The sequence below is a fragment of the Gekko japonicus genome, unplaced genomic scaffold (genome assembly GCF_001447785.1).
Source record: "Gekko japonicus isolate JY-2015 unplaced genomic scaffold, Gekko_japonicus_V1.1 scaffold258, whole genome shotgun sequence".
In the NCBI taxonomy this organism is placed as follows: domain Eukaryota; kingdom Metazoa; phylum Chordata; class Lepidosauria; order Squamata; family Gekkonidae; genus Gekko; species Gekko japonicus.
This window is the reverse complement of record NW_015164190.1, coordinates 1,214,868-1,229,524: the sequence shown is the minus strand read 5'-3', so window position 1 is coordinate 1,229,524 and position 14,657 is coordinate 1,214,868. Positions and strand designations below refer to the sequence as shown.

The 14,657-nt window shown below is 44.3% G+C and overlaps 1 protein-coding gene across 1 annotated transcript in view; it reads left to right on the top strand.

Annotated features, from left to right (window-relative positions):
* PTCH2 (patched 2) overlaps positions 1–10,833 on the top strand; it is a 64,637-nt gene extending 53,804 nt beyond the window's left edge. Inside the window, exons 13-23 of the mRNA XM_015408274.1 lie at positions 967–1,085; positions 1,359–1,761; positions 2,581–2,893; positions 3,534–3,676; positions 3,913–4,093; positions 4,344–4,627; positions 6,462–6,599; positions 6,815–6,957; positions 8,141–8,240; positions 8,931–9,179; positions 9,834–10,833. Coding sequence (XP_015263760.1) covers positions 967–1,085; positions 1,359–1,761; positions 2,581–2,893; positions 3,534–3,676; positions 3,913–4,093; positions 4,344–4,627; positions 6,462–6,599; positions 6,815–6,957; positions 8,141–8,240; positions 8,931–9,179; positions 9,834–10,247 — 2,487 coding nt within the window. The 3' untranslated portion in view covers positions 10,248–10,833. The remainder of the gene's footprint in view (positions 1–966; positions 1,086–1,358; positions 1,762–2,580; positions 2,894–3,533; positions 3,677–3,912; positions 4,094–4,343; positions 4,628–6,461; positions 6,600–6,814; positions 6,958–8,140; positions 8,241–8,930; positions 9,180–9,833) is intronic.
* The last annotated feature ends 3,824 nt before the right edge of the window (positions 10,834–14,657 follow it).

Below are 14,657 nucleotides of genomic sequence, written 5' to 3'. Positions count from 1 at the left end.
GGGGTTCATTGATAACAGCAGGGCAGAAGATGCCCTGTATGACCACTACAGCACTATCACTGTCTCATCTATTTGTTATATTATTTTGATGTAGTACTTTTAATATGCAAAACGCTTTACACAGTTTGTTCTCATAAATGACCATGCAAAATAAATTATTATTCCCCATTTTACAGCTGTTGGAACTGAGTCCTAAGAGCAAGTGGGTTGTCCAAGGCTACCTAGGGAGTCTATAGCAGTGCTTATTCTTTTCCTCCTCTGGAGAAATGGCCTAGTTCTCTGCCTTAGTAACCCTTTCTTGCTCTGATCTGGTGAAATGAACCAGGAGCAACAAATGATGGATTCAGGCTGAAGTACACAGAAGGAAAGAGACACCTTCCTACTCAATTTGATTAACCTAGATCCAGATTAAAATTGGCACCTGTTAGACAGAAGAGGTCCAATACCCAATTTTTCCTGGATTAACCTGCACACCCAATTTGGTGTAGTGGTTAGGAGCACGGACTCTAATCTGGGAGCACCAGGTTTGATTTCCCACTCCTTCACATGTAGCCAGCTGGGTGACCCCGGGCCAGTCACAGTTCTCTCAGAGCTGTTCTCTCAAGGGCAGTTCTTGAGAGAGCTCTCTCAGTTCCACCTAACTCACGGGATGTCTGTTGTAGGGAGGGGAAGGGAAAAGGAGATTGTAAGCCACTCTGAGACTCTGTCGGGTAGTGAAGGGTGGGGTATAAATCCAATCTCTTCTATTCTTCTCTTCTTCTTCCAACAAAGGGGCAAGATCAAAGCTAATGCCTCCCTGCTGGTGAAATACCCCCAGTCCCTTTCTAAGCCCCTCACTAATATTGGCATCCTTATAAACGCAATGCAGTTCTGGGCACCCATCTTCAAAACGAATGCTTTGGTCCAAGATATTCAATGTGTCTAACTGTCAGCTTTCTGTCTGGTTCATTTCCTTGTCTACCAAAGGCTGCTGTGGTGGTGGTGTTCAACTTTGCCATGGTGCTGTTCATCTTTCCTGCCATCCTGAGCTTGGACCTTCACAGACGTGAAAACAAGAGGCTTGACATTCTGTGCTGTTTCTACAGGTATTGTCTGGGGGAGTGAGATGATGAAAGAGTTCCCTGTTCCCTGGGACAGGCCTGTAATCTTCAGGGCAAAGCTGGGCTCCATCCTATGGGAGTTGGAGGCAGTTGTTTGGGGAAGCCACAGCCCTTTAAGTGCACACCACCTACCCTTTAAGAGCACTGGATCCACTCCACTCCGCTGTGTCTGAACCAGCAAGGGAAGCCTTGTGGCATGCACAGATGGCTTGCTCTGTGTGTCCCCTGCAGTTTCTCAGTGTCCTCTTCTACCTACAGCCTCTGCTCCTCCCGCGTCATCCAGATCCAGCCACAAGAATATGCTGATGCAAATGACAACCACGCTGCGCCCACATTTCCCCATGGACACCCAGCACTGGCCACCAGCACACGTATCACCACCACAGTGCAAGCTTTCACCCAGTGTGACCCTTCTGGGCGACACGTAGTTACCATCCTACCACCTATGCAGCATGTCTTCACCACCCCATCCACTCTGCTGCCTGCCAACCCAATGGGTTCACAAGTCTTCACTCCTGCCAGCTCCACTCGTGATCTCCTGGCACAGCTGGATGAGGGCAAAGGTGCCCAGGACTGTGTCCCGTTGCCCTTCTGCCGATGGAATCTCTCCAGTTTTGCTCGGGACAAATATGCACCCATTCTTCTGCAGAGCCACACCAAGGTAGGCGACAAAGAGTTGCTCTGAGGACCTTTCTGGAGGGCTGTGGTCTACCGCAGAGAAAAGAGGAGCACAGTGCCCTAGGGAGCCACTTGAGAAGGTCCTCCTATATAAATTGTATACCATGCAACAAGTGAGGCACAGAAAGCTCCCTTACTTTCCCAGTTATTTGGAGATGAGGTCTGCACTCCCAATTTGGCAAGTATTCACTGTGCTCTCTGAGCCATTGAGGATACTGTGTTTTCCCCTTTGATTGTGCCCTGCCTATCCAGATCAGAAGCAGAGTGTAGTGTACATTACAGCCAACTTGGAACAAAGATTGTAATATCCATTGTAGCCCTTGTCTTCTTAGTCAATCTGTGTAAATTCAGTAAGGGATGGGGATTCCATGCCTTTCTTAGGTAATCTGAGTAGGAGTCAGTCCCAGATAATCCCAGACTGGAACTTTCTTTGAAGAGAGGTGGTCAAGACTGGAGGTGGGAGAGCTGCATCTCCCTCAATTAATCAAGAGAAACACTGATAGGGTCCCTGCCGTGGGAGGCTCTCTGGTTGTCAGTGTGGCTGCTGTTGCTTAGCATGTGTATTCTCTATCCCCAGAATATGACCAGCTGGGGCATTAACTCTGTTGGGGGCAACACAACACACTTGTGACGTAGATTATGAGGCTAGATAGTCACAGCTGCTGGAGCAGTTTCTTTCTTTGTTAAGGGGAGACCAGGCCTCTAAAGAGCAATCATGGAAAAATTAAATCCTGCAGAATGGGGTGGGGTGGCAGAGGTCTGATTTCACCAGCTTTGACTCTTTTTTTCCCTGCTTTCCCAGGGAATTGTGGTGGCCATATTCCTGGCACTACTGGGCCTGAGCCTCTATGGCACAACCAAAGTTCATGATGGACTGTACCTGACAGATATTGTCCCACGAGACACAAAGGAACACGCCTTCATTTCAGCTCAGTTCAAATACTTCTCCTTTTATAACATGTTTGTGGTAACCAAGGGTAGCTTTGACTACCCCAACTCACAGAAGGCCCTCTATGGCCTGCATGAGGCCTTCAACGCTATCCAGTATGTAGTGCGTGATGAGAACCGCCAGTTGCCGAAGATGTGGCTGCACTACTTCCGGGATTGGCTACAAGGTGAGTGAAGGACTTTCAGCCCTCTCTTTCTAAAGAAACAGAATAGGATGTCCTCTCCCAGGTCTTGGTACTTGAGCTGGATACTCTTGGTTTGAACTTGCTCATGGCTGGGGAATGTGTGAGAGTTTGTGCCAAGTGTTGGACCAGCTGTTTCTAGGGGAGAACAGGCAGCAACCTTGGTCAGGATAGCAGCATTTCAGGCTGCAGGACATTATTTAGCTCCTAGGGATGAATCCAGGTGTTCTCCAACTCATTTATTTTATTTTATTTTTATTTGTATATCCCGCCCTATCCTGCAAGTGGGACAGGCACAGCTTTTACATTTCACATTCACACTTACAGGTAAACAAAGGTTATTTGCACACAGGTACGATGAGTGTGCATGTATATATCTCCTCTACAGCTGTCCTTCTAGCTTGTGGGAATGCTAGCTCTCTTCCTGTTTTTCTAAAGTAAGGTCAGGAACAGTTCCACATCTTGAAGGCCTTTCTGTCAGTTCTGCTAAGGATGAGGTTTCCATGCTGAAGCACTGGGATAGCAGCCCCTTGAAGAGGGATGAAGTGATCATAGCTGGTGCATGGCGCTCTTGCTTCTGGGCCATGTGTCCCACTCCCTTAACAGTGCTTTCCCTGCTCACCAGGTCTGCAGGCAGCCTTTGACCGAGACTGGGAAGCTGGCCGTATCACCAGGGAGAATTACCGCAATGGGTCAGAGGATGGTGCTCTGGCTTACAAGCTCCTCATCCAGACAGGCAGCAAGAAGGAGCCCTTCAGCCTAAATCAAGTAAGTGTTGGGTGACAAAGACACATTGGATAGGGAGAGGGGAGGAGGGAGGAAAGAGCACTTCCAAACCTGTAAAAATGAGTAATGATGAACCTGGAGGAAATGAGAAGACTCCTGCTGGAGGTGGCTGTGGGGGAGGGGATGTTCCCTTTGCCTGCACAATGCTAGAACCAGTGCAGTAACGACTTGACCCAGCTCTCTCACTGACTTCTCCCACTCTCCCATCTGCCCCACAGCTGACAACTCACCGCCTGGTGGATGGGAATGGGATCATCCCACCTGACATCTTCTACATCTGTTTGACAGTGTGGGTGAGCAACGACCCCCTTGGCTTTGCTGCCTCCCAGGCCAACTTCTATCCACCACCGCCAGAGTGGATCCATGACAAGTACGATGCCACTGGCGAGAACCTTCGAAGTGAGTGGAGGCGACAGCCTCATTCTCATTCATCATTCTAATACATGTTACTGTTTCAACACTACCCCTAATTCCATAGTTATACCACAATATATACCCTATATCTGCACGTTTCCTGCATTTTCAAGCCATAACTAGCTTCATGAGTGGGCGGGATTACAAGCATATAAAATAATTCCCCTTGGGCTCTAAAGATGGGAGTGAGGGCAAGGAGGTGAATGTACCTAATGACTGCATCTCTTTCTGACAGTCCCAGCTGCACAGCCCCTGGAGTTTGCTCAGTTCCCCTTCTATCTCAATGGACTGCGGCAGACATCAGACTTTGTAGCAGCTATCGAGAGTGTGCGTGCCATCTGTGATGAGGTGGCTCAGACACATGGTGTGGTCAGCTACCCTAGTGGCTACCCTTTCCTCTTTTGGGAGCAGTACATTGGTCTACGTCATTGGCTCCTGCAAGCTATCAGCATTGTGTTGGCCTGCACTTTCCTGGTGTGCACCCTGCTGCTACTCAACCCTTGGACTGCCAGCATCATTGTGAGTATTTTCCTTCACAATCAGCAGAATGTGTATCAGTATATAGAGAGGCCTGAGTTGACAATCCTGAGATTTATATGCATTAATGGTGTGGTATTGTTCATCAAGAAATGATTATATAGTATTGTGGCCTGTGTAATATCAATCTGTCTTTTCTGGTTGGGTTTTTATTCTCATTTTGTGATTAAGCCATGTCAACATGAAAGCTTTCTAGCCCTTGTAGTTACTAGGACAGGAAACTCAGGAACTAGGGCTGGGAAATTATATGAAGTTTGCTGGGATCAAAGGGTAGAGCTTCTGCTTCCTGGACAATCCCCCATTCCCTTTTCCTTCTACCTCCTTTTAATACTGTGTTGTAACTTTTCCCATCTCTTATAATTTATACTATTCCAGTTCTGCAAATACTCAAATATTGTTGCTTGATATTATTAAAAAATAAGGTGATGTGATAGTTTGCATATTTCATTTTTTACACAGGCACATACTATTTCCATACATGTGTTAATGAATTTATGCATGCACCAAGAATATTTGCCAATGTTTGTACTTGCAGCAGGGAACCAGGATTGGCCATAGATTCTTATTACATGTACACACAGTGACACATAAACATTTGCTATTACATTAAGCCTAAACAAGATCTGTATCTTTCTCTGTTGTCCCCAAGCTTCTCTTCTTGGTGCTGAAGGGATAAAGCACATGTGTGACTGGCCTGCACATCACTGTCCAGGTGCCTGTATTAGCATCCTTATCCACCTGTACTGGTGGGATGTCTGCAGCTCTGCTTCCCTGCTGGTTTTTCCCATCCACCATATTAATTAACTGGCATATAAAGTGTCCCGTTGGCACTGTTGTATTAATTCATAATTCAGAGGTTACACACGTCTCCATGTGGCACATGATAATGAATGTTAATTATGCATTCATTAACAATTATCACATGCCCACAACCATGCCTGTTTAAATCTACTTTGATCATTAATAGACTTAGTTTATGATTGCCATCTACGATCCAATAGCACATCTCAATACTAGTGCTAGGAAGCAACAACAGGGTGAGTTCTTGGTCTCTATGCCCATTTGTTGGCCCTGCAAGGCAGCTAGTTGGCTATGGTAAGAAACACAGTGCTGGACAACATATCCATATCCTTGGCTATTAGCTGTTTGTTTACATTTTAACTAGTATATTAGTAGTTGATTTCATTTTTCCCTGAGGGTTTTATTATTGCACTAAAGAAACTGAAAATCTGCAATCAGAAATCCAAATTCTGTGCTAAACATGAAATACCCAAATGTCATATGCTTGCACACATTTAATTCATTTTTATAATTTATTATTGATGCCACACCTTTTCTGGTTTCTGGTCCTGTAGACACCCACCTCAGTGGTAGAGCCAGAGGTAGAGCCTCTGCTTGGCATGCAGAAGGTCCCAGGTTCAATCTCTAGAGTCTCCAGTTAAAACAAACAGGCAGTAGGTGATGAGAAAGACCCCTGCCTGAGACCTTGGAAAGCCACTGCCAGTCTGAGTAGACAGTACTGACTTTGATGGACCGACGGTCTGATTCAATATAAGGCAGCTTCATGTATTCATGTATGTATTCATGAGGTCTAATAGTTAATAGTTTTTAAAAAAACAACTGAAAAATTAGATTCATAGAGTTCTACATATGCATGGCAGGCAGGTAGCAGCTGTATTTGCATCACCTCTTCTTAATGATTGTAAAGATCTGTAGATTCCTATTTATTGCTGTGTCATTAGGCTTTCCTTCATTACCGTTAGTGACAGACCCTTTTGCATGACACAGACTGACTTGACTTTTCTGTCTGGTTTAGGTATTCATTTTGGCTATGATGACAGTTGAGCTCTTTGGTATCATGGGCCTGATGGGCATCAAACTGAGCGCTATCCCTGTGGTCATCCTTATTGCCTCTGTGGGCATTGGTGTGGAGTTCACTGTCCATGTGGCACTAGTAAGTAAACAATCACACAATCGTGATACATTACGCTGAAGCTAGCTCAGCTCCAGCAATAGGCACAAGATTTAGTGTCCAAGGACAGATTTGGGCCTTTGGCTCCTGTCCTGTAGAGCACTTTGGGGTTGCATTTATCTGTTGATGCAAACTCCAGATGCCATATGATGGCTGGCTAATCTCTTCTCATTTCTGTTCTATCCATCCTTCCTCAGGGCTTTCTCACTGCCATCGGCAACCGGAATCTGCGCTCCACTGTGGCTCTAGAGCACATGTTTGCCCCTGTGATGGATGGTGCTGTCTCCACTCTGCTAGGTGTATTGATGCTGGCTGGTTCAGAATTTGACTTCATTTTGAGGTACCATTGTGTTACTTTCTTCTGTCCTTATAGTCCTGTGAATACTACACTGTGCCAGTTTCAGAGGGATATAGGAAACCCCTTTCTCAGGATAGCAAGGCAGGCTGGGATGTCACTCCTGCAAGATATTTCAGAGATGGGAAAAGTGCAGAAAAAGGCAACCAAGATGATTATAGGGTTGAAGCACCTTTCCTGTGAGGAAAGGCTAAAGAGTCTGAAGCTTTTCAGTTTAGAGAGAACATTTTTCATGGAGTGAACTTGGTGAAGGTGATGGGCAATAGATTCAGAACAGACAAAAGAAAACTTGTTTAATAAATGAATAATTAAATTATGGAATTCACTGTCAGTGGATGTAGGGATGGCCACTAGCATATATCCCGTTAAAAGGGAGTTTAGACAGATTCATGGAAGATATATCCATCAATGGCTACTAACCATGGTGCTTAAAGGGAACCTCCATATTAAAAGGCAGTAAACATCTCAATACTAGTGCTAGGAAGCAACAACAGGGTGAGTTCTTGGTCTCTATGCCCATTTGTTGGCCCTGCAAGGCAGCTAGTTGGCTATGGTAAGAAACACAGTGCTGGACAACATTGGCGAGATGGTCTGATCCAGAAGGGCACTTACGTTCTTAAAGTATGTTCTTAGTCCAAGTATGGAAGATGGAGGGGGCCCCTTCTCTATGAGCCAACACAGCCTCCTAGAAATGCCACACTTCCAGGACTGCCAGGGGAGGTACCAGATATGGAACATTTATCCATTTGTATGTCCTTGATTTCCTGTCTGACACTCCCCCGTGTTTAATTCATGTTTGCTTTGTTCCCATAGACTGTGTTTACATGGGTGTGTGCATGTTCAATCAGTATGCATACATCAGTACATGTGACCCAGACAATGGATGTTATAGTTAGTCCCTGGTACAAAATTAAATTAGTGCCCATTCAAGTATTTGCCAGAAACAAACATACACATGTGCAACATGAATATATACAAGATTTACCTAAAAGCCCCGATTTATGCCATCATCTAGATGTAAACATGGACATAGAATTTCCGTGTATCTCAGCTAAAGGGATGGGGGAATAAACCAGGAGAAGCAATTATGCCATCTTATGACAAGACCCATTGTTACATGCAGGTGACTTACACACCACAATTATTGAACTTCCTCTCCCCTCTCAAGGTACTTCTTTGCTGTGCTCACCATCCTGACGATTCTGGGGCTGCTAAATGGTCTGGTGTTACTGCCTGTCCTCCTGTCTATTATTGGCCCACCAGCTGAGGTAAGAGAACACCCATTTCTGAGCACTTTGTTTGTTTATTTATTTATTTATTTTCATTACATTTATACCCCACCCTTCCCGCAAACTGGCTCAGGGCGGCTTTCACGAGCAGAAAGTGCATATAAATTACAGTATAAAAATACATAAAAACAATTTAAGAATTCACTTCCATTCCGGATGCAAGAGAGAGAGGAAAAACAAACACTTGTTCAAGTGGAAAGCCAGGGGAAGGGCTAAAGAAGTTCTACATCTCCTTGTCTAATCTTTGCAATAGATTAAGACACAGGGTGGTTGGTGAACCTGTCCACATTTGATCATATGCCTGCTCTCAGCAATGAGTAAAGAGGTTTGGTTTTCAGAATCTACTATACTCAGGGGTCATTTTGGGGGAGACGCGGGGGGACGCCATCCCCCCGGGTGAGGTGCGGGAGGGCGGGGCCTGGAGCTCCCTGCTGGTGCCCGCTGGAGGTCGCCGCCGGCTGTGGGGAGGACACACTTCCGGTGATGTCAGGGGGTGTGGCATATGCTAATGAGTTATGCTAATGAGTCCCCCAGCTCTTTTTCTACGAAATGACCCCTGACTATACTAAATGGCATTTTTTGTATTTAGAGACTATATTTGAAAGCACATGGCTTAAAGACCCCTTCCTTACCATCCTGTTCTCTGAACATCATATTTTCGTCATATAGGTAACACCTGCAGATAATGGTAGCCGCCTGCCAACACCATCACCTGTTCCCCCACCCATCAGTCACCACAGTTTTTATGTGTGCCAACATGGTGGGGCCTTTTCTGACTCTTCTGACTCAGAGTATTACTCAGAGAGCATTGGTGCATCGGACACTGGTGAAGATGACCGGAGCACCTATATCATCCCCCCAACTCAGTCACACATCTTGGTCAAGGCCAGCAAAAGTCCCAGCTTCCCCAAAATCACGGTAAGCGCCTACCAGTTGCCAGGGTTTTGGTTTTTTTAGGGGGTTCTTCTAAGTTTTTCAAGTAAAAATCTGGAAATTTGGGGGAGCATTGGATGGGGGGGGGAACCCTCCTTCGAAATACCAGAATGAGAGGAATGCCTTTAAGGCAAGATTTCACTCACTCAGAATATATATTATAAAGGTTTGAGGTAAGACTATAGCATTAGATAATGATAATGGTTGTATATATTGTAGACATATACAACCTATTTTCAAGCATATATTTATTTTTCAGATGTGATTATTTTTGTCCACAACTAATACACTATAAACAGTGCTTTCAATGTTATGAAGTTTAATTTGATAACCAACTATGCTGCTAGTCCTACCATACCTTTGTGATACTGTTTCTGTCCAAGTAACGTACTTTCGTTTGTTTACTGTAAAATGTGTCTCTCTTCTATTTTCAACTTTTATTTTTTCCCTACTTCTCATATGGCAAAAACTAAGGTACATGTGGTAAGGTATCATAGGGTACAGCAGTTTCCATTCCTCCTCCTCCTCCCCCACACAAAAAGCACCCTGGAATTTCCCCCCATAACTTCAAAATTTCTGGAAAGTTTGATCTGTGCCTGTACCCATCACATTGTCATCAGTCTCTTTCTTGTTGGGCAGGTGGTGAAAAGCTACAAGACAAGCTTGGAGTCACCTCTGTCACTGTGCGGCCCAGAATGGACTCAAACCATGACCCCTGGAAGCCACGTAACATCATCCACCACAGATATCAAGGAAACTTCACAGCAGCAAGAGTGGCCAAATCACAGACTAGGGCCTCAGCAGGCTCGGACTGCCCCCATTCCCCTTCGGACCGACCCCCATGCCCACAGTGCCAAAGTGCCACCTCTTGGGACTGGTGGCTCCTTCACCACAGTTACAGCCACTGCCTCAGTGATGCTGGCTTTGCACCCATCCCTACCCGGCTCCTGCCGAGGCTATACGCATGAGGGCTTTGAATCTGACAGCCCTGAGGAGCCTGGCTTAGTCCTACCCGACAGCTTGGAACTGCAAGACTTAGCCCAGAGACCTTAGCGTCTTACTTTCATCAGGCCAAGACCCTGATTCTAGACTCCCACCTCAGGGATAGGATGTGCACAGCATCCCGGGTGGGGGCGGGGGCCCAGGTTCTCGCACACACCATGGACTGTGAAGCAGAATGGATATGTGGAAGCTCCAGCACAGTATCTAATCATCTTTAGACATAGACAGTGCCTTTGTGAACTGGAACAAGGAGATGAGATGAGCTACTGCAGTATCTGTCCATTGAAATGGTTGGTGTGTACTCCTAGCACCTGGTATTCCACTCTCCCATATCTTGTTTCTGTAGGTGTATCTGCCACCAAAACACAAGCTGGGCCCCTTGGTTGCCAGGGTGCCTGGTTTCAAAACACTCCCAGTTTCTGTCTTTATGTCGGACTGATGACCAATATAGCATCGGGTGTACTTACCTACTGACAGGAAAAGTTCCAGCCCTCAACATGGGAAGTGGGGGTGACCATTCCCCTTACGTTACATGAAACATTTCATGGCTGTTATTGGAGCAGAGCATCAAAAATTGTCCAAACACATACCCTCCCGTGGAGAGAACAGGACTCAACTTATATGTGGGGAACTCACCCACATTGTGCTGCTATTCTTTTATTTTTATTAATATTAATATTAATATTATTTTAAGCTGTATAAAAAGATTCACAGTTCCCCTTTATAATTATAATAATTATTTTATTATTTTCACAGCTCCCTCATTAAAAAAAAAAAAGTGGCAGTATCCCTTTAAGGGGAACACCCGGCTGAGGTTGTAGTGGGGAGAGCACCTCCTGGGAATATGGAGTGGAGGGAGCATGCAATGGAGGGGCACCATGTGTCTTGATATTCTATGCAAGCTGTGTGGGACAGGCTGTGCTTTGCTCCTCCCACCAGCACAACTGCCTGTGCCAGTACCTGTCCTGTGGCCGTTTAAAATTCATTCTCCTCCCTTTTGTACCCACATTCCCAAAACCTTCCTTTGTGCCCCACTCTTTAGCAGGCTTGTATCTTTGTCAGCCCTAGATAGTCCGTCACTCAAATGTTCCCTAAGCATACCTGTTTGAAATATCTGTTGGAGCTTTTAGCCTCATCCTTCCCTAGTAACATCAGCGTGACATCATTTGTATCCAATAGAAGAGGGGGATCATCCAGGAAAGAGAGACTTCTGTCTGTACACTTTACTGTCCATAGAAATAAGAGCTAGGACTTCTAGAAGGGCAATTTCTAGAGATGTGGATTATATCTGTTTCCTTTCAAATTCCATACTTCAGGAGGTGTTTTGCACGAGAGATTTAGTACTCTGATGTTGATGTCTGTGTACAAAATGTATGGTACTACACTGTTTATGGCATGGGTCTTTCGGGTGGCTGGAGAGAACAGCATTTGTGTACAAAAGCGGGAAGCCCTTGTGATAAATTCTACAGTTCATTGCCCTTTTTACTAAGGGGTTTTTGGTGGGTCACTTCAGATTCTTATTGGGTTGCTAGTACCATTTTCAGTCACTTCATGTGTGATGTTTTTCCTATACTGAGTTGACTGGTTTCCTGAGCCGTGTACTTGAAGCACAAAGAAGCCTTCAAAAAGATACCCTGCAGATCCTTCCCTATTGAGATGTTTTCTGTACATGGGGGGAAAAAACATGTGTGAAATTATCTTTTGACTTGAGCCCAAGTAGGAGTTTTTAAGAGAGTGACAAATGTCTCCTTTTCAAAAATATCCCAATGTAGCTATCAGAGAAAAAGATGCTCTAAGGGAGACGCAAGGACTGAGTAAAAAGTTTTGTTTCCTGCCCAAAAGAACGAGTGCTGTGGTTGCAGTTTGTTTCAGAAGTCTGCCTTTCTGGTTCAGCTTCATTGGCTGAAAATCCGGAAATGAACTATCGGCACCAAGATTGGTTCTAAAGGACTAATTCCATTTCCATCCCATATGCTTGGTTTCCCTGTAACAAAAATTATTTTATGAAAGGTTTCAGTTTTTCCATTCTACTTCAGGGCAGAAATCTGAATTTTGTATGCAATTTCAAGTGCTGTTTTCTGGCCAGCTCTGCCCTGGGCATTGCAAAATAATGGTTCACATCCTCTGTATTGAAACACAAAACTTTCTGGATTAAATATATATATATTATTATTTTTTCTGGCCTGCTGTAAAGGAAAGAGAGGCAGCTAGTGCAAAAGTCTTTATGGGCCACAATCCTATACATGTTACCAACAGTCCTTTATTGAACTGCTGCTCCTCCCTATTTTAGTTTGCATCCACTGTATATCTGTTTTTTAAAATGTTCCATTTTTTCATCTGCTGGTTTTTGGAACTGCTAGAATGCTGCAGTTTTCAACAAGTATTTTGATGAGAACAATACACTAGAAGTAAAGCTGGAATTCTGATAATTTCATTACCGGCAGAGTTGCTTCAGTTCAACAGACAGTGGGCAACTGCTTGGGAAAACCCTAAAAGGAAAGGGACATAGTTTCTCCCATGTACTAGACACTGTTGTCTCCTTGAGGAAGAAACAGCCTCCCAACTTACACAAGATGCAGGGACAGGGAGCAAAACTAAATTGTAGCCTAGGGCTGCAATTTTAGCCCTAGCCCTTTTAGCCCTAGGGTAACAAAATAGCTCAAGCTAGCCCTGATTACAGGTTTGGGGACTGTAGGCTTCAAGAAACCACCTACAGTTATAGAAGTTGTTCAGCATCATTCTGCACAAACACTAGACCTCCTGTACTGATATTCTTGCTGGCATGACTGTTTCCTTGGGGCTTTGTGTCAAATTCTGGATAAAATGATGTGCCTCCTGGGACTCAGAGGCATCACAGCCAACCAGCTATCACTTACAAGAGAAAGTTGGACCAATTCACCCTGAAATCCGTTTCCCCAGTGATGTCATTCCTTCTAAAGCCCAAGCACTTTAAACCCCCTCTTCTGCCCAGTAACTACTGTAATTTCATTCCACATATTACTCCAGATTCCTTACCCCTTGCTTGCTGCCAAGGGAGATTCTGGTGAGGTTTTCACATTTTGGTTGTGTGAACTGTCTTGGCAGTTTCAGTGGGATTAAATTTCCTGTTAAAATAGATCAAGACAATTCAACTAAAAGCTACCAGTGTTTTCTGGGGTCTGGAGAGGTTTCCCTTTGCACAGGAGTTTGCCACGTGACAGGGGTTGACCACCTGTTTGAATTTGTTCAGTTTTCCCACCGTAAAACTACTGTCAAGGATAGGATTTAACAACTGACATGTCCTCCCTCTTCTCCTGTTCTCCTTTACATTCACCCACTGCCTAAAATCGGCAAAGTGTTTCTAGGTAACCCACAATAGAAACGGTGCTTCCCTCTCCACCCCAAGACTGGGACCAGCAAAGCATAAGGGAATAGTGGGAATGGGGCATGTTGTGTGTGTATTTGTGTGTGAGTGTGCATGTGAGTATGTAGAGGCTTGCTGGAGACCTTTTAACCTGAAATGTTGTCATGCCATCTAAATTATTTATATGGAAAAGAAAAAAGATTTATTTTTGTAGTTTGTACAGACCTCTAGCCTTACAATGGAAGTTTTATTTTTAAAAGTAAATATATATTATATATAAACATACATTCTGATGGTGCCCATGTGCTGTCTTTGGTCTTTACTGGGATGAGGGATTTGTAATGTGTGTAGATTTGTAGTCAGGAACGCACGTACCTAGAACTTAGGCTTGCTTCTTAAGGAAATGCTTGCTTGTGAAAAATAGCTGTGTTTGTGTGTGTGATATGTATACACACGTACACAGCTGGATATATTCTGCTCCCACAAAGACAATTTCTGCATGAAGAAAATGCAAATTCCACTTTAACTACATAAAATGAAAATTTTTAGAAGTACAACTTGCATATTTTATTATGATTGCACTGTTTAAATAATGATGTAGAATATCTGACAGGCACAAAAAGGGATGGGTGGGTAGTCCTTGGGACAAATGGTACAAGAGGAAGATGAAGAACCAAAGGAAAGATATGAATATGTATTGCAAGTGAAATGCAAAATCTGCTGGGTAAATATCTTATATTGCAATATATTTAAAAGATACAAAATCAGGTATATGATATTCACTTAGGTCAATACATATTGAGACTCTGGGTCAGGTACTTTTTCAAATCTTACTCATATTTGTACCAGAAACTTATTTGCAGGACATTAATTGCTACAGGAAGCAGCTGAACCCCAGTCTAGAGTTCTTCAAAGTGGTAAATCAAACATCTTCAACTGTGTCAAACTCTGCTCCACAGGGCAGAAAATGAAATAACGATTTAATCCAGTTTTGGTTATCTGATTACTAGGACTTATTTTCCCTACTGCTATGTATATCTGGTGCAGATTTTGATCCTAGACAAGGATTCAGCTGCCTGTAGCAACTGATGGCTTACTGGAGGGGGCGGGGGGCGGGG